The sequence below is a fragment of the Larus michahellis genome, chromosome 2 (genome assembly GCF_964199755.1).
Source record: "Larus michahellis chromosome 2, bLarMic1.1, whole genome shotgun sequence".
NCBI classification, from domain to species: Eukaryota; Metazoa; Chordata; class Aves; order Charadriiformes; family Laridae; genus Larus; species Larus michahellis.
In genome coordinates, this window is record NC_133897.1 from 89,339,728 (window position 1) to 89,359,811 (window position 20,084).

Consider the following 20,084-nt stretch of genomic DNA (forward strand, 5'->3'; position numbering starts at 1 on the left):
CAGTTGCAGGATGACTTTGTAAAGGAAGACCCCAAAGTTATCTGTCCCTGTTAATTACCATTTGGGGACAGACATTGATTATCTGTGCAAACACAGAAAAGGACAGTGAAGCTTTTGAAAAGCAGCAGCGAGGCAAATAAGCAATTATTGATTTGTGTGTTTGCCAAACATTTTCACCCACTCATAACAAGGAGAGTTTAAGAGGATTCTCACTACATAGTTAGTAATAACAGAGACAGCCTCTCCAGCTCATAAAAGGGAAGTCAGAACATAAGCCAGATGCAGAACTCCAACAAACACTGATTCACAGCTCCAGTCACACTCAAAGTCACGTATGAAATGAGCAATTCAGCTATCCAATAAGCCAAGAAGGGGAAAGAGAGGGCAATTATGTCTCTGTTCAACAGAGCACCATTTAAAGTATTCCTTCTGATTCAGCACCAACCCTTGTGATCAGTATTCTTGGCCTACCATCAATGAATTTAATTATACAATTATTGAAAAAACGCAGCGCTCTCCCTTCCCTGCTTGCCCACAACCAGTCCAATACAAGTCACAGAAATTAGTCAGAGAGAACATGTAGAGTAGCTAACCTCCAATTTGACTTTTGAAGTTCAAGTCACAGAAACGCCCGGATATTAGCTCAAGCATTACTGAAAATTAGGTGTTTCCTTTAATTGAGCAAATGTAGCCTAATCTTCTATATTGACCGATACAATGTGAGAGACCACGTAAACTGCCACCAAGTTCCTTAACACCCATCGGTTACTTACCAGAGGTTCATCTGGGCTATTTAACTGACAGCTGTATGTTTGGATCCACGTTATCTAGAACAGTTTCTCCTGATTGCTAGGTCTTCCTCCACTGTTGAGCTCCCAAAGCCAAGTTGAGCTGAAGTTCCTTCCTAGTTTTGCCTTCTCTTAGCTCCACATGCAGCTGGTATGCTTTAACAGCTCTGCTAACAAACAGACTTGCTATCCCACAGCCAATGCCCGTTTAACTCTTTGTTGTTTGGGGTTTTTTTGCTACTTGAAACAGCTGCACCAGCAAATTAATACAGATACTATAGCAATAAGCACAAAGTTCCTACCATTCAAGCTGATAATAAGAGTATTTTAAAGACAATGTTCTTAAACAGGAAGGAATTCAATACAAAGGAAAGAACAGGGCCTTAGCCACGTTAAAACAATATTGTTCTACCATGGACTGACGCATTAGTCACTGGCTTTGGAATGAGATGCCCTCTTCCCTTTGTGCCAGCTTTGGGCTTTTTCCTCATACATTTGGGAGCTGGTGGAGGGGAGAGAGAGCACAAGGCGGCAGCAAGTAAGGAAGTTATGGCTCTCCTCTTACAACTTGTGCCATGTTCAACAGAAAATATTTATTTGCTTTTGTTGTTACAAAGTGAAAAAGAGAAGCAAGATTCAATACTCACAGTACTTTCTTTAACGTAATAATGATGTGCTTCATTTTCAAAGCTGACCATTTCAGAAGGCTTTTGAAAGAGACAGTGTTCTTTCCAATACCCACGTGGCACTATCAGCCCCAAGTGGCAATTAATTTTGGATCCTGAATGATGTCCTAATGTTCCAAGTGTATCAGCTACGCATTAAGCAAAGGACCTCCTTCATCAAAGGACAGGAATTTAATTGAGGCTATATTCAGATATGTCTCTGAAAGCTTAGGGGAAAGGCAGAGATGTAGTAACTAAAAATGTTTTAAAGAACACACATATGACCTCTTTCTCCTCAGGAATTCAAGTTGTGTAGCCTACATTCAACTCTATTTCATCAACACACAGGAGCCAGTCAGACCAGTACGAAGCACCGCAGAGTCCGCCATACAGCCGCTGCTTCAGGAAAAGCTTTCACATCAGCCCAAAGAAGCAGGGCAACAGGCAAACAACCACAGATATCCAAAGACAGAAAAAGCGCAGTATTGTCAGACAGCAAGCCTCACCAAAACTTGACTAACCATTTCTAGCCTTAGAAACAACAACTTAAAAGTCAGACCAGAACACATTCACAGGGAGAACCACTGGCAGCACAAGGGGTGCGATAGTTTTTATTTTCGTGTTTTATATCTACGCTAGGCTATTGAAGACTTCCGTGATCCTGTTTAAACTGAGCACTATATTTGCTATAAATTACTACTTTCATACATTTGTTCCTTCTTATCAGTACGGCTCCTCTTTTACAGCACTTTTAAGTCTAGTTTTTTCAACTGTGCATAAACATAAGCCTCTTTCTACCTGTCCTTCCATTCCACTAACCATTTTTTCCACTCCTACCTTTACAGGATGCCATCACAAGGTTTCCCTTAGGCAAGGCCAATTTTAAAGGAAAATATAAAATTACTCATTAATACATAGCTATCTTTATAAAACTTATGCTTTTAATTAAGAACCATTTTCAAGCTATAAGCCAATTAGTAATCTCACACATTTGGCTAACTGTCAATTTCCTCTACCAGCTTGAAATGTCACAGTACTGATTTTTATTTTATCTTTAAGACATGGACCAAAATATTTTTGATGGTCTCAGAACTCTGACCAAATAAGCCACAAAAGCAGGACACCAGATAGTAACACCATGCTTAGATTAAAATCGGTAAGCAAAATTTATGGGTTGTGGTTTGCTTGTTTCTTACGGCAATATATTCCTAATTTTAGACACTTGAATGTTGTTAACACTAGATAAACTGCACAGATAGCAACTACTGAAGTAGATGTTATTTGAAAAAAATAACTCAACCACTCTCACTTTCTGTGTTAAACTAAAGCCAGTTATAAGCATTTTAAATATCACAGGGAATGACAATTCTAATTACATGCTGCAGAATTAGATCCAAGATTGCTGTCAAAGCAACATCTCAGAATACGTTAACTATGAAATTACTGTTAGCCCAGGGAGTAAACTCAAGTTAGCTCTTTTTTCTTAACTCGGCTTCAGTTTTTCAGCTACATGAACTGCCCTTTTTGGAAACCTACCTTTACATTAATAATGTCAGCTTTTCCTTCAACATACTGTACTAGAAGGCAACAATCAAAATGAGGGCGATTTGGCAGCCTTTTTATAGGTTCAATACAAGGCAATTTATGCTTCACATTTCTCACTATTTCATCAAGAACAACTTTTGACCGCAAAGAAGAAAAAGTCCCTGGGAAGAAGTCAGCCTGAAATTAGTCACGGTTCCTTTTTATTCGAGAGCATACATTTGACGATGCAGGAGCTTTTGATCAGCCTCCTTACGCAGAGGAGACTGTCAGCAAAATAACCACCAACATTTCCAAATAGCTTTATTTTGCTACAGCTGTGACATTTCTCTAATTGAAATATGTGATTAGTAATCTCATCTGAGCACAAGATGATTATTTAGAGATAAGGTTCAACAAATCTCTTGAGATCAGTACAGCCTCTTACACTCCTGCCTGATCAGAGACGAGAGCGAGGGGACTAACCACAAACCTCTTCATGGGCTGGGGTCCTCATGGAAGTAAGACTGTGTCAGTGACCTCCTGGAACAACTGAGCTGCTCTTTCCACAGAAACCCAAATAATGCATTTCTACTGTGAATGGCAGGAATTTGAGGAAAAGCGGTGTGGAAAAAGGTAATTTTAAGGTAAAAACAGGTTAACTCAAGAGAACGTTACTGTTATGTCATCAGTGCAAAACTAAGGAATTCTATGCAAGTTCCTTTCCTATTTCTTGCTTTTCTCTTCAGGGAATAAAGAAACATTAGATCTATCTAGGGTAGGGCCTATTAACAACTTGTCTCTCCGATTTCAGCACATCATCCTTGTAAAGCAAATATCAGCATGGTACATAAAAAAGCAACCCACCTCCCTGTTCCTTTCAAGGGTCAGTTCTCTTCGTGACCTCACCGCACTTAAAACCCCAAGTCTTCTGCATCAGACACCCATTATCTCCCTCTCATTCTTCTGCCTAGGCTCGTCCTTCTCATGCTCTGCTTTAAAACAAGAAAACCTTCCTTTCGGCCTTGAAATCAGTAGTTGCTTCAGGGAAACAGTACATTTTCTGTGAAATGGCCTGTGAAAATTCAGGCTGCCTTGCATCTATTAATCTGCCTGGGTACATCAGCAGAACTGTTAGTTCTGTTTCAGTATTACTATAAGACCTTAACCACAAAAGAGACAGCAGCTTTTGCAGTAGATAGAAATACTGGAAATCACCATGCTACTATAAGAAAACTGACCCTCACCCTGAATTTTGTCAGTTATCCTCTCCTTCCTCAATTTTCTCTTCCATCCTTCCTTCATCTTAGATATGCTCCTGCCTGCCCCTAGGCCAAGTATTGCTGCCTTCTCGAAGGCTGCATCTCGCATCAGTGCCAAACTTGAATACATTTGGGCAGAATAAGATAACGACAAGATAACAACAGCAAAACTTATTCTCCAGAGCTCTACTTCAACTACCACATGCTCAACAATTCACAAAGAAGTCCTGCCTCACTGGTTCGAAATTGTTCAACTGGTCCCTAGTGCGAGCAACTGTTTTGCTCACTTCTCCCTCCCTTTCCCTACAATATCACAGCACGACAGAAACAAGAATTTTGACTTGGATCCTGGCCTTATTCTCAAATTTTCTTCAAAAGGGAATGGATGCTTGGATGAAAAATGTGACATTTAGATAGAATGAATTCATTCTTGGTTTTAATGGGGATGGTAATACTGCCCTTACGCTGTGTGCTGTTCAAAAGCTAAGAGAACCAATCTCCAACAAGAAGACCTGGAAACAAATGAATACTGAAATTTTATATATAACTGTAACATTTCCAGATGTTTGTCACCTTTGACATAAGAATCCACTGTGGAGACACGGGGTTATTTTGTCTCTGATAATTAGCTATCTTCCTAATCACCTTTCAAGAAGGAATGCACTTCATTGCATTAAGAGATGTAGTTTACTATGGAAACAGTTATTTCACATATTCAGCCAATTTCTATTCCACAAAACAGCAGGAATGTGGCTTTTACACAACAACATAATTCTTTCCTACCCTGAGGAGAGGCACTCCTTCATCTCCATTTGGGTCCTTCCTCAGAGGTTACATGACAGCTCAGTTCAGAAAGCTTCTTATTAAAGCAGCAATTTCACCACTTGCATGCTTAATGCAGTTCATATAGATGGCAAAAAAATCCAAACCCAGTGTAGTAACTTAGGTCACTTATCAATATGTATTTCCGATCTAGTCCTTCAGTGTCATCTACTCTTCCACGGGGGTTTTGCACGTGAAACCTAGCCTATTATGTTATGGAAAGCTTCCCTCACCTGAACACACTTTTGTCTTTCAGATCTTAATTTTATATAAGCTTATGAAAGGATAATTTAGCATTTGGTTCCTTTTTCCTCCTTGATATTTAACAATTTTTACATCTTGCTTCATTTAGTTTTTACTAGCATGGCAGAACCAGCACAATGCTCAAGTGACACAAATGAAACCCTAAGAAATTTAACAGTAGAGTATGCTCAGGTTGTTTGTTCAAAAAAAAGTCTCCAAATAAAGTACTTAATTCGTGTTTGAAGAGATGCTTTCCTCAACACATCTATGTAGTAAAGCAGCTTGCACATCTGCCTTGCTTAATATTATATAGTGAATTAATGCATTTCTACTCCCAAAATAACTCTGATGTAACAGAGTCATCCAGGGCAGTCTGGTAAAACCAATGTCATCTACTGTCGTCCACTAAGGCATTTAATGAAAACTTTACCTAAACAATAACTTAATTGAGCTAGGACCAGGCTTGATCAAAGCTGCCACAAAAAGCACTCAAAAACTAGGTAATGCAGCATTAAGGCTGCCTGTGCAACCCTTATTTGTCAGTGTAGCACACATACTGTAACCCTCAAACTACGCAGTGCTTTTCCATAGGACCCCCTACTTATCTCTGTACACATAATGGACCTCCTGTGGAGATGAACACTGATGCCTAGGGATTGAGCTTATTGTCTGTTGGACCTTGGGTCTTATTTATTGAGGAAAAGGGACAAAAGAAGGGATCACACAAGTGAGGGCAACAATTAAGTGAGTAAAAAGCCACTCTGGAAAAAGATGGCTATGCCTCCTCTAACACTCATCTATCCTGTGGCTAGGCAAGTCTCATTAAACTAGGAGAACCCAAACCAGCCAGTCTGGTAACCCACCTCTGAAGCTTTGTAGCTAGAACAGGAGCCAGAACACAAAGTATTAGCAAAGGAGGCAAGTGGGAGTGAGATTCCTACCCCAAGTGCTGAAAACGCTGCACAAAGAAACAAATTAAAGCCTAGGATACTATGTCGGCTGCTCAAAACCACAAAAAACCTTCTTCTTATTCTCTGCTATATCAACACATTCAAAAGCTGCAACATATGCACAGAAGGGAACCAAGCTCAGGCAGTCCAGGCAACTTACAAGCTGACCATTAAATGCTCTGCCTTACTATCACGACGCATCCATTCTTACCTTCCCACCCTAAAATGCAGGGCTCTGCCACTTCCTTTTCACTGCCTCAAGGCCATCTACAACATTATGGAGAGCAGCACCTTCTTGCTCTTTGAACCCACTCTTGTTGCCACAGTGGACATGAACTGCAAGTCACGTCCTGCTCAGATTCTACGTCATGAACTTGCCTACAAGCAGAACCATCCCAGATGAAGTAGCTGCTCAGCTAACCAATTGGTCTTTCAAACGGCTGTTACGGCTTTAACTTTCTAACAGTGGGTTAACACAGTGGGGACAGCAACATGGACAAATCCACTTCAAAAGCATATGCTAGAAAAATGAGATTTTAAAAAATAGTGGTTCTCACACTTTGCTGTATAAAAATATATTCCATAAATACAAAGTTTAAATTGGCATGTTGGTATGTCCCCACAACTGTAGGTAGTCAAGTCATTTTGCTACAAACAGATAAAATCCTGCTTGGAACAAATACTATTTTAGTAATCAAAGACACCAAATTTGTTCAAAACAATCTTGCAAAAACATTCTCAGGCTCCTCTGGAAAACCAAACAAAAACAAAAGGCAAACAAGAGCACAACTATTTATATATCTGCCAAGCAAACATTCTACAGCAGACAATATAGTAAGAAAAGGTATCAGATATAAAAACTAATCCTCCCATCTTGGGGGGTGGGGGGGTGGAGGGGAAGACAATTACCGCTTGAAGTTAATCTAATCAATGCTACTATTTTTACCCATAATTTCCTCTTATATTTACTATATTTGCAAATACATCTATTTTAATAGCAATATTTGTTTTTTCTGACAAAGTCAAAGCATTAACTATACGTATTTCACCTCTCCAACACAAAGCTTAGAATTAGGCATAGCATCATGAGAGAACTGCTCTTCACTGGCAGCCAGCAAACACTAAACCACAGGGTTGCACTGGCCACGCTTCGTTGGACTGGAAAAGGCCAGTTTTTAGTTAGCAGTATTGTGTGGGTTACCCTCAGGTCCGCCGAAATCGTATACTGTTGCTCCACGAAGAAAGAAAGAAAATTTGCTTATCTGGATTTTCATGGCACTATCATCGTTATCTAAGGACAGTAATCTAGAATACTCTTCCATAGGAAGAGTTTTTCCAAATTTTAAACACTCTCACAGACTTTTTTTTTCTTTACCAGAAAGGAAAGCTGATAGCTTCCAAACTGAGGTTTGTGGCAAAGCAGAAGGCAAACATTTTTGGACAACCAAACATCAATTCTTAAATGTTCAGGTTATCACAGCTTTTTACATACGGGTCAGACAGAGGAAAATTTACTGCTTCTTGAAGAAACTGGGGAAAAAAGATTTATTCCTCTTTTTTTAACCTCACAGATACTGGTTCTAATAACTACTAGCTTAAAAACTTCTGTTCAGTAGAGTCAGGAGATACCACTTCCACAGAGAAGCTCTCCAGAAAAAGAAACGAAAAACCCAACACACAATCCACTTTTCCAGGGAGTTAAACTGTGCTATAACAATAATCATCAAGAGATGGTCAAACGTCTCAGTGCTGTCTATTTAAGGCACTGGAAAACCACCTCACAAGGCTTGACCCAAGTGTTCACCTGAAGTTGTCCACTATAAAGTTTAACTCAAAAAAAACCCCAAAAGTTTACACTACTCAGTTATGTAAGTCACAAAGGTTCAAATTTAGATTTATATTTAGTTCTTTAATTCCCACCCAGAGTTCAGCTCAGTAAACTGATCTATTTTTAGCTTTTGACTCTTTTGGACATTTCCTTCCTTCATCTGTGTAAATGCGTCACAGCTTCTCAAATGTTTCCCTTTGGCTAGGGAAGGATGCATCTGATTCCAAGCTTTAAAAAAAAAAAAGTTAACACACATACACACACACACTAGCTGAGTGGTTATTGTTGGCTGAGTTGTACCCTTGTTCTGAGTTAAGAATACGCAAATTTGACTCCAGTCCTCACATTGTACTACAAAAGACATTGCTCTTTCTGCACTGACAGGTAAGAGCATGTCATGGTTATCCTCCACCACTAGCCAAACCATATTTTATCACTTTCTTATAAGCAGGCTTGACTCAGCTCTGCTGCCTTGATAGTTCAATAGACAAACAGTAGAATTTTCCCATAATGGGAACAGAAATGAACTTCATGTTTTTAACTTTCCACTCAGCCACCAACGCAAAAAATTCAGTCCAGTGAATGTCCTTGTTTTCCTTCCAAAGACAGCCTTCCACTACATTTGGAGAAGCCGGTCTCTTATTTTTTATTTATTTATTTCATATAAAGCATTAACAAGCCAATCAACAAGTTACTAGTTAAGCCATTATGGCTGAGCTCATCTTTCCATCTGAAAAGGTGCCACTGTCCTAATAAATTCTAGTTTGGCTTGCCTTTGTTGTCCTTACAGAAGCCTGGCTCACATAATCGCCTGTCAGTTAAGCAATGCACAGAACAGATTTCCTCTTTGAACTTTGCAAGCCATGGCAAGTTCAGATCTAACAACTATCCTTAACTGCAGAAAATAAGTACTTGGGGCACACACAGTGTGACTTTAAGGGGTGCAAAGCAAGAGCATAAGCTACTGCTATAACTGAACCATTTCCATTCTTTTAGGACCAACACGATGTGCAATATGCAACCAAAATGGACTTGCTAACTAACATCAATAAAGCAAATAAATATATGAAGACAGGGATAAAAGCTTAGAGATTAAAGCTTTATTTAAAAAAAAAAAAAAACCAACATGGCTGTTTGGTTTCTTTAGCAGAGAAATCATATCCTATTTTATTTCCCTACAGTAACAGACAGCAGGAGGCCTCTAAGGGTTTGACATCTTCTTAAGTCTGATCTTCACCGCTCTATGCACTATCAGCTTTTGCATAGAATAGGACAATCAAGGCAACTTATATTTTAATTCACCTTGATTTACTGACAGCTTTCTACCTTTTTTCTGTGCCTTCAGCAGTAGATATCTATTCCTCTAATTCCAAAGGAATTACGAAAGGCCAAGACATTTCAACCTTAGCCTAAATTTTTTAGAAGAGGGTGGAGTGTTTTTATGATCTCAGAAAATGATATCATCTTTGCACTTAATGCTGCATAACCCAACATGTCCAAAAGTTAGTGGCATACTAAACATTTGGAAAGTGAAGAACGTACTACCTTAATGCTGGTAGAAAATTATATCCAGTAGTGTACAGCCAAGTCTACACAATGGGTATAGCAAAGTCCATTGTGTAGAATAAGACGTTAGACAAGTAATATTTAGTATTTAAACACTCCATTTATTCTAACTCACTTCTTGGGATGTTCTTGATGTATTCTCCTGCTGTTCTTGATGTATCCTCCCTTTATCATCTGGGCCAAGTTTAAAGAAACATCACCTCATTCCATCCCAACATTTAACATCTGCTTGGGCTCTGAAAACAAGCAATCCCCAAGACTTCAACCTTCTTTTTTCAAGAAATCTCAGCAGTGACATTTCTCATTGTTTGATGGTCTCAAAGTTATTTACCAGCTACGTGACCATCTCAAAGCTTAGTGAGAAGCCTTTGACCAAGTGCCTTGACAAAGTATCTCGTAAGGCTGTAGGTTTCACTGATGCACAAAAACGCAGGAATTTAGTATAAAATCTAAAGGGGTTTTGCATTTTAATTCACTGGTTTATGCAAGAAGTGAGGTACGGTCTACATAAAAACAAGGAGGTATTTAACGTGTCCTTGTGAGCCCTACTGGCTGCAGTATATTTCCCTGTTCATTTTTAGCATTTGTGAAATCTCCAATGACCCCAGACCCTCAGCCTATAATTACTAAACGGTTACGTATGAAGCTAACCGCAAAAATCACTACTGGTTGTTTACACACTCTGCAGACACCTCACGAATAACTATTACTGCTCATACAAGCACCAAGACTACAAGGAAACATGAGTAATTAAGCTCTGGGTAGTTTCACAGACGACTAGAACACATCGAGATTACTCACAACAGCCCCGTTTGGTGACTGCCGCCCAGAATACTTTCTACAACTTTTTGTTAAAGATTCATCGTGCAAACTCAGTTTTCTAAGCTACATGGAATATTTAGTTTGACAGTGTACACATGCACATATATATCGCCATGCACGCTGCTAAAGCAAACCTTCCTGAATCTCAGCCGCATGTTCTGACTGACAAGCTGATAACATTAACCTGACTCTTACACAGATTTGTAGGAATTGTCCAAGCATTCTGTTGAAATACTATACTATAAAACATACTGGACAAAGCAAACTACTGGCATATTTTGAGTGCTGGCAGCCCGCATTTTTCTTCCTAAAATTTACATCTTGCTGCTTTATCATCTTAGGCTCCGAGAGACAAAAAAACCCTGTAAAGGTTCCTTTTTCTACCATTATCACAAAACAGTAATAACCGATTTCAGTTCTTCAGTAAGGTCCAGTTTACAAAACATCACATTCAAAGTACCACCAAAATGCACAGTTCAGCACAGCTCAGAAGGAAAACCTGTGACATATTTACAGTGGTTTTTATTAACCAGTGCTTCTGCCACTTATGTATGGTAGTAACAGTGACTCAGGAAAAGAAACGAATTTGACTAAATTATCTGAGAAGACTCCACTCAACAACGTTGGAAAACAGCCTTATTTTTTAAACAAATGCACAAAGACAATTAGGCTACCTCCTCCTCCTCTGTGCAACCACAAGAGGCTGGGATCAACGCTTCCAGTTTCAGATGAGTTAGGGCATCTATTTGGCAAGGAAACCACTGGAAAGGGCTTTGTATCTTGAAAGCAGAGTATTGTCACTCAGACTGCTTGATGAAACATTGTGGACACAACTCATTTATGACCCTCCTCTTTGAATGTCAATATAACAACCTACTCTAGAGGCTGAAAATCGGATGCTTTAATGTACTGTAGTGTCTACTGCTAAAAGCACTTGAGTTGTTCCTTGTCATTTCAATTCCTCCTCCTCACTACTGGGTAAGTGATCTGTTTTCTCAAAACAGCAGTATCCTTCCTGAAAGAATATGACTCAGCTTTGCAGATCATCAGTATTACTTCACCAGTAGTCTACTTTTTTATTTCGCTGCACCAAGAAAAATGTTAAGTTACACTAAGATCCTTCTCCAAATCAAGCAAATTTCTTTGTGAGAACAACCAAGTAGATGCAACCATTTTAATCACTAGATTTAAAATAGCATGCTATGACCTTCTTTTTTTTTATTTTTATTTTACCAGTAGCCTTTTTTTTTTTTTAGGATTATACTTGGTTCTCACTAACACGAAGCAGAAAAAATAGTTTCTTTTGTTCCCATTAAAATCACCACCCACTTTCAGAACATCCCTCAACCACCAGCGCATTTCCAAAGTTTCAGTGTCTTTCCCATTTTAACACTTTTGCTGACCACAGCTATTTCAGTGATCTCACCCCCTTCTTGAAGCTGCAGACCAAAATCACAGTGCAGTTTCACCCTATTAATAAACTGACCTAACAGCCTGCATCTAAACAGGCCCGTTTGTTGACACTAGAAATTTGTTTCAATTTTTAATTGAAAAAGCGTAGAGCAACGTTAATATTTTCTCTTTGTATTGGGGTAGTGAAAGTCTTTCCAGTTTTTGTTCAGATTTTATTTACATAGAAAAGCTTTTGGAAGCCACTTGACAATTTCAGGTTGAAATTTCCTACCTTTTTCTGCTACGTTGCTGTGGGATTCATTTAATTGGAGAGAAACCACTTTAAGAAATGTTTACTACCCACTTTGTCTACACAGTGACCAAGCTCCGCAATTAATGAAAGCCTCAACTGCACCAAGTCTCTTCCTACTTCTGTCAGCTCCTTTCTGAGCACATCAGCACTTCATGCCAACTCAAACGTACTCCTCTCAAGAATGGGCCTGGCTTTTCTCTAACTCCCATCTACCTTCCACTCCAAACATGCATTTAGTTTATCAACTGTCAGCTATCACAGATGTTACAAGTAACTCTATGTCCCCTCTTAGATATATTCATGACTTCTGCCTCTGACTCTTTCAAACACACCCTAACCTCTAACTTTTTCTATCCTTCCCTATCCCTAGAGAAGTCTGGCTGTTTCACATGAAGCTAAGTTGAAAAACAGCTGCTGCATTTCACACCGAAGCGCTCTGTCCTCATCTGCATTGTTCCAGGAAACGTCAATCCAACAACACTATTCCCAGAGTAACTCCTCCATTGTAACTCCATTGTTTCTGTAGTTATTTTTGTTCTGCATGCTGCACATCAGCAACTATCAAGTTGTGACATTTCTCTATGGTGGTTTTCAAAACGCCTTTTTTTTCCCCACGACTTTAAACCATCTTATTAAAATGGATGCTGCTGGAACTGGATTCAAAACTCTGCAAGAGGACCCACTTCTTTTTCAGACCAGGTTAATCAGTACTAATGACAGCAGCTCTAATGCAACCTTCTCACTGACTAAAGCAACTCAGAGGACAGAAAAGCAGACACAACATCTTAAGTTTTTTGTTATGTTTATATATTTTTTTTTTAAATACAAATGCTGTTGTCGCTCTAAGCTGCATGAAAAAATGGCCAACTTGTTTCATCCTTCACATTCTCTGCATGCTCACTACTTCTTACAAACCCCAAAAGCAACTCAGCTCCTGACAGCCACAGGGCCAAGAATCAATACTTGCAGAGGACAGCATGGAAATACCATGTGGGGTACCACCAGTGCCGCCTGACAACACCTCACTTTTGGCTTCACTGTTAGATTACTTTTGTTAGACATTTGTCACTACTCTGTAGCTACTCCAACCACCACACCAAGTAAGCCACACAACCACAGCTCTGACTACCCTCTCTGTAAGTTACCTACTACATATCAGCAGGAGATGGATGAACCTTCTTAGAACAGCACTATCTTAACTTTACATGTTGTGTGTTCCGCTCCATAGACTTAAGCTGAAAACTGGGCTTCTTTTTCACATTTGATGCCTAATATGAAATGTTTTTCCTAAGATCTAAAAGCTAGCATGTTTTGTATTAGTAGTAATCATGAAAAAATTTGCTGCCTTTTAACGATATGCTTGCTTTTTCATTTCCCTATAGTATTTCCCCTTCTTTTCTCTTTCTTCCCCTCTTCCTAGGAGACTTTCTCTGCTACAGTAGCATTTTTAATGTCATCTACTACAGGCAGTCAACTTTCCCAGCCACTATCACACAGAACACTAATGTAAAGCGAGCACGGCAACAGTATATCACAGAATCACAGAAACATCAGAGTTGGAAGGGACCTCTAGAGATCATCTAGTCCAACTCCTCTGCTAAAGCTGGATTGCCTAGAGCACGTCACTCAGGACTGCATCCAGGCGAGTCTTGAAAAATCTCCAGAGAAGGGGACTCCACAACCTCCCTGGGCAGCCTGTAAAACAATATGATCAAAAGAAGCAAAACATGGTCCTCCCTGTAAACTTGAAATAAGAAATTTCTGAATAACTCTTTTGGGTTTTATCTTTACAGTATTATTTGTTAAGTGATGTTCACAAAAACTAACCAAACCACACGATCATTATAAGAGAGAGAAAAAAATAAAAATCATATTTTCATGATACTCATTAATACTTCCTATATGTTCTCAGCTGCTCAAGCAATTATCTGCCTAGGCTGCTATAGGCAGACTTGGTTGAACTCAGATTGATCCAAGTCTTAAGTCACTAGTACTTGCAGAAGTCATCAACTACATGCCCATAATCACAATAGATTTCAGCATCCCATTTTGCTAAAATACTCACATGGACATCTAGGTACCTACATATACCTCAAAACAAGTTTTAAATTCTCTTATCATTACATTTACATTAAGAAGCATGTACGCAAGCAGGAAAAATTAAGTGTACAATGTTAGAACCAGGTGCTATTCAAAGCTATTCTGACTTACTAGCCTGTTCTTAGGCTTCACCTCGGGAGAGGTGAAAGGCACATTGAACTCTCTACTTGGGACACCTTTCTCCTCCAGACCCACTTTCATCTTACAGACTTATTCGTCCTCCTAAGAAAGAACTGCTGCCACCTGCATAGATTCATTTTTAGATGGAAAATCCTACCACCTTTTTGTTTTCACAGATGAAGTGATGAAGAACAGATAACTAACAGTTATATTCAGATTTGACCTGGCTAAGCTTGGGTAGTTATTCACCCTAATGACAAGACTTCCAGGGCCTTTTGTTTTTCCTTTGTTTTGCCATTTCTGTCTCTCCAGAACGACCCTGCCCCTTGCTCAGTATGTAAGTTTTGCTCCTTCTGGAAACATTTCAAGTGTTCTAATAAACAGGTGGTAACAACACAAATCTCAATGGTTTTGAAAACTGTATTGTTTGTCCATACATGAATGAAGCTACTGCACAGTTTGCAGAAGCCACTCACATTGAATGTATCTTACAGGAAATACATCCATTTTCATCATAAAACTGTGAAGTTATCAGTTGATAACTTCAGGTTTTTTTCCACTGAGACTTATCAGAGTCATTTATAAAGTCACTTGCTATACTGACTAGTCAGGAGTTGACTGAAGTGCTTACAAGCCTTTTTCTCTGCATCCGTTGGTGTTCATAGATTTCTCCATCATCCCAGAAAGGTAAGTTTAATTACAAAATGTACTATCAATATCTCTTACTTAGATGAAAAAAGTTTTGTTCATTATGCTCAAAACCAAAATTCATTAACTTAATTTAGCAAAAATTCTTTGGTTTGGAGGTCACTGTTCTAATAGCATGATTTAAACTTAGACAGTCCTCATTCTTGCATCCTAAAGATGTCAGTTGACAGTCCCCGTCCCAAATTATTGAGGACTCAAAGCTGCAAAGATCAAGATTTAAGCAACAACAACAGAACAACCACCAAACAAAATCCTTATATGGTTATTGTCCTGTAAGCCATGACTTGATGACAGTCCCTCAAATTCAACTTCGCTCATGCTTGCCATTTTCAGCCCTTCAGACTACATAGGATTTTAAGTTGAAACTTGGAACACATTTTGAAAGTTTTATCTTAATACCTTTTCATACAGACTACATCCTGTACACTTCACATATGCATTAACATGCCTCCACAGAGCCACTTATACTCTGTGCCACTGGGTTTTCATACAGTAATAGTCCTTTTTTCCATAATTCTAAGAGATTTTATTAGTCGTCTCAAGTCACACCAGCGCACTTATTAAAAACGAAAAAAGGAATGCTTGTCTATACATCTTCAGCTCAAATCATGTCCCTTCTGTCAGTTTACATAGTCATCTCTAATCTCCAATTTAAATATAGGACAGAAAGGCACTTCCTACAACCACTGTGTTTTCTCTGTCAAAATGTGATCACTGTGCTCGGCACTTAACTCTGTTTCTTAGCAGTTTTACTCTTAATCCTGCCACAAAGAAGGTGACAAATCTAACAAGGTGTTCTTGTCTTTTCCATTTCAAATAATGAGATTTAGATATCAAATAGATAACAAAGTAAGCTGCCTCAATTTCTTCCAATTCCAATAAAGGGATTCCTCATTCAAATTCAAGACACACAATCTTTATGTTTTCATGCTACTACCTCACTTCCACTTCAGCTGCTTTCTTCACATTTCAATTGCAACTTATTTCCACAACAACTCAGAGTGAGTTTACATTTACATAACCAAAGTGAAAACTGAAAATGTACACATTTCAAGTGATGTGAACCTAGCTGCTGTTCAATATCCTAACAAAACATCTTCCAAATAACCACACTCCATTCTTCAGGCTACTTTAATTCTACTTCAGGCGTAGTCTTACAAAAGGAGAGGAGGAAAGCCAATAACCCCACTGGCAGCTCAACTGACTAATTTAACTAACCTAAGATTAGAACTGATTGTTCAGGTGGGGCTTTTTTTGTTGGTGTTTTTTTTCCTCCTGGAAAACATTGTAACATTTTTACTCATTTTCTCTTTTAAGCAACAGCTACAGCTTTGCTGACATTCTCTGCAAGTGACAGGAAAAAGGAAGCATTTGTCATTGTAAATACTGCAAAGAGAAAAATATTTTGTCTGCTCCCACATACACCGAATGAAGTTTTTTGCTGTTCATTGATCACTGTGTCCATTGTGTTTCACTGAAAAAAAAAAATGTGCCTCCTGTTCAAACAAAGGGAAGCACCGGAGATCTCTTAATAGACCCTTTCCTTATAAAAGAGTGGATCATATACAGAGGCAGAGTATAAAAAGCTCTTCCCAATACCAAACACCCACAAGAGATGCCAGAACATTTTCCAGTGTATGTCACAGCCCAGGCTGAACCAGATAACCTCCACATGTAAATACAGAAATGAGACTGCCAGTTGTTAAATATGCTCCAAGAGTTTTTTGATAAGCATTTGACATGTCCTTCTACTGCTTTAAGATTTTCGGTTGCTGCAAGACTGAGCTCAGTGCAGCTTCCCCTTTATTAGAAGTTATCAGTATCAGAAGTCATCACTGCACCACTTACGAGCTTATCAACTCTGTGTCATCCCTCTACCCACACACAAATGTGGAAGTTGACTATTAATACAGCTGGCAGGGTCTTCCAAAACTGGAAGATTACTACACACATACCCATTTGTAACTACATTATGCAGACTGTAAGTCTACCGTTGTAATCTGTCATTTTGCTTTCAACGGGATTTTTCTTCCTGAGAATGACAAAGCTCAGTCCTTCTGCCAGGACGAAACCCACTAAGGCCAGCATCTTGACTCAACAAGGAGTTTCACACTCATTACCGTCATGTGAAAGAGGTTGCCTAGGGAGCATCAGGCCCTTCAGAGGGGACGCAGCCCCCTGTGTGGACCGTCTGTCCAAGCAGAGGCAGCTCTGAACCCTGCTTCGGGGATGCCTGCCGCAAATCACACCTCCTCCTTCACCCTCATTAAATCAAACACATTCAACAGCAAGCCCCGACCGCGAGCGGCACTGATTACGCCGTTTCCCACTTCCCTCGCGGACTTTCCTTAAAAAACCAATTAACACACCTTTTATTATTATTACTGCCAATTTCTGTTTTATTATTTTTCTTTTTTAAACGCACGAAATCGGCAATCCCCCTCATCTTTCCAGCCGTGAGTCTGCATTTTCCTTGCTTGCCGCTCCTTTTTTAGGCACCCAAAGGCAGCAAGTGCCCAGCCCTGCCCCAGCCGCCCCGCCCGGCAGCGATGGCCGGGGTGCCCGGGGGGGCGCGGAGCCGCCGGCGGAGGGGAGCGGAGGGAGAGAAGGAGGGGAGGAGCCGCCGCCGCCGCTCGGGGGAGGGCAGCCGGCACCGGAGGGAAGGCTCAGCCGCCGCCGCCGCCGCCCAGGCTGCCCGCAGGGCTCTGTCCCCGCCGCCGGCGGTTCGTGCGGCCCCGGCAACCCTGCCCTCCCTCACCGTCCCCGCCGCCATTCCCCGGGGGACAACGTCTCGATGGCGGGGGGCAGCCGCCCGGTTGCGTGCCGAGGGTAAACACCGAGGGAGAAGGCGGCCTCCATTTTTTTTTATTTTATTTTTTTTTTTAATGCCGGCAGCCTGTCAACTGGCTCCCCCCACCCCTTCCCTTCCCGACCCTCCGCACCGAGCCTAGCTTCCCAGCTCGGCAGCGCCCGACAGCCGCTGCCCCGCCTCAGCCGAGGCAGGGACGCCCCTTAACGTGGGCTTCGCTTTTTGTCTTTTCCCTTCCCGCTATCAACACCCCGCTGCCCTCTCCCACCCCCTGCCCTCGGCCGCCTCCCAGCACCACGGCACCGGCGGAGCCCCAACCGGCGGCCTTTTATAGCGGTGTCATCCCCGCCCGCCTCCCCGGGGGGCCGCGGGCCAGCGCAGCCCGCTCCCCGCGGCTCCCCTTCCCCGCCCCTCCGACACCCAGGGCTGCCCGGACCCGCGGCGGCTCCTCCGCCCTCGTCCGCCAGCGGGACGTTTTCGGGGGGGGGGGGGGGGGGAACACCATCCGCCCGGCCCCGGTTACGCGCCCGTTATCGGGCCGGCATGGCAGGGAGAGTCGCACCTGTCATCGGCGACACCGCCTCAGGGCAGCACCCGGCCCCGCACACGCGCCAGGCCGGGCCGGGCCGCCCGCCGCACCCGTTTTCACGCCGCGTATCTGCCGGCAAAGGGTGGCGTCCCGCCCGCGAGTTGCCGGGCCCAAGTGGAAGCCCCGCAGCCCCCCCGGGCAGGGGACGAGGGGGGCTCGGCTTTCTTCCCCGCTGCCACCCGGCCAGGCCGCCCCTACGCGGGCCGGGCCCCGCACTGCCGCCTCCCCGAGGAACGGGGCACTGCTGAGGCGGCCCCGCCGGCGACGGGAGCCACCTGACAAAGCCGGCTGGCTGCCCTCGCCCCCCTCTCCCAGCTCCGGGAGGAAGGCGCCGCTTCCCTCCACCTTTCGCCGCCGCGGCCTCGCCGCTGCCCCTTCCGCCCACACACACCCCGGCCCCGGGACGGGGCCGCACTCACCGGATCGGAAGAACGCCGCGATGTCCGCCGAGTCCTTGGCCGCCTCCTCGGCCCCTTCCCCCGCGCCGCTGCCAGCCGTGGTGGCGGCGGCGGCGGCGGCGGAGGTGGCGGTAGCGGCGCTGCTCATGGCTGCTGCGTGCGGCGGCGGCTCCTCCGGGCGAGACCCACCGCCAACCCCACCGCGGGTGCCGGCTTCACCTCCGGGCGGCAGCGGCCGTTAGGGCGGCAGCCGGAGCGGGCGAGCGATGCGGGGCGGCGGCAGCAGCAGCGGCGGCGGGCGAGCGCAGGGACATGAAGGTATGTGCGGAATGGCAGCGCCGGGAGCGCCCACCCCCCGCAGCCACCTAGGAGGCGGCGTGTGCATGCAGGGAGTCGGGGCGGGCGGGCGGGCGGCAGCCGGAGCGCAGACAATCGCGGGAGGAGGAGGAGGAGGAGGAGGAGGGCGACGACGACGACGGCATGGGGAGGGCCAGCGGTCCGCGCAGCCGGTGGGCGGAGAAAGAAGGAACTCTTTCAGCCTTAATTTTTTTTTCCCTTTTTCCTTTTTTTGGGTTGTATTTTTTTTTTTTTTTTTTCCGAGGGAGCGAGCCGGAGGAGCAGCAGCCGCGCTAGCCGCCGTGCTGCCAGTGGCCGCAGCCACCGTCGTCCTCCATCTTGCCTGGGAGGAGGAGGAGGGTGGGAAGGGGGAGCCGGGAAAGGAAGCGAGTCCCCGCCCGAGGAACAAGGGGGGAGCTCGGGAATCTCCGGCTGAGTCCGGCACCGCTCGGGATGGGGCGGGGCGCTCGCGCCGAGCCCGCTTCCCATTGGCTGGGGCGCGGGCGGGGGCGGGGCGCGGGCGTCCCTGGCGGCCGTTGCCCGGTGGCCGGCGGAGGCGCGGCCGCGGCCTGGGGGTTGTCGGTTTATTTATTTTTTAATATGATTATTATTATTATTTTTAACCGCTTCCGGCTGACTTTTGCCCTCACACGCAGCTGCTGCGGGGCAGCCCGGCTGCCGGCTCGGCGGTGTGCGGAGGTCGAGCTGTCGGTCCAGGGGTGCGTGGGGGCCGCCCCCGGACCGGACCGGACCGGACCGGCGGGAGGTGGCGAGTGGCCCGTGCTCCTGCCCGGGAGGCTCGGTGCGAGGCCACACCGGCTCCCTCGTCCTCGGTGAGAGCGCGTCTACCCG

General features: G+C 43.4%; 1 protein-coding gene across 2 annotated transcripts in view; it reads right to left on the reverse strand.

The window, feature by feature from the left end:
• TRIO (trio Rho guanine nucleotide exchange factor) overlaps positions 1 to 19,639 on the reverse strand; it is a 259,570-nt gene extending 239,931 nt beyond the window's left edge. For both annotated transcript variants that reach the window (XR_012585654.1, XM_074576181.1), the window contains exon 1: positions 18,918 to 19,639. Coding sequence is in view for 1 of the 2 variants with exons in the window: in XM_074576181.1 (XP_074432282.1) it covers positions 18,918 to 19,044 (127 nt within the window). In the remaining variant the exon portion in view is untranslated. The remainder of the gene's footprint in view (positions 1 to 18,917) is intronic.
• Positions 19,640 to 20,084: the final 445 nt, after the last annotated feature.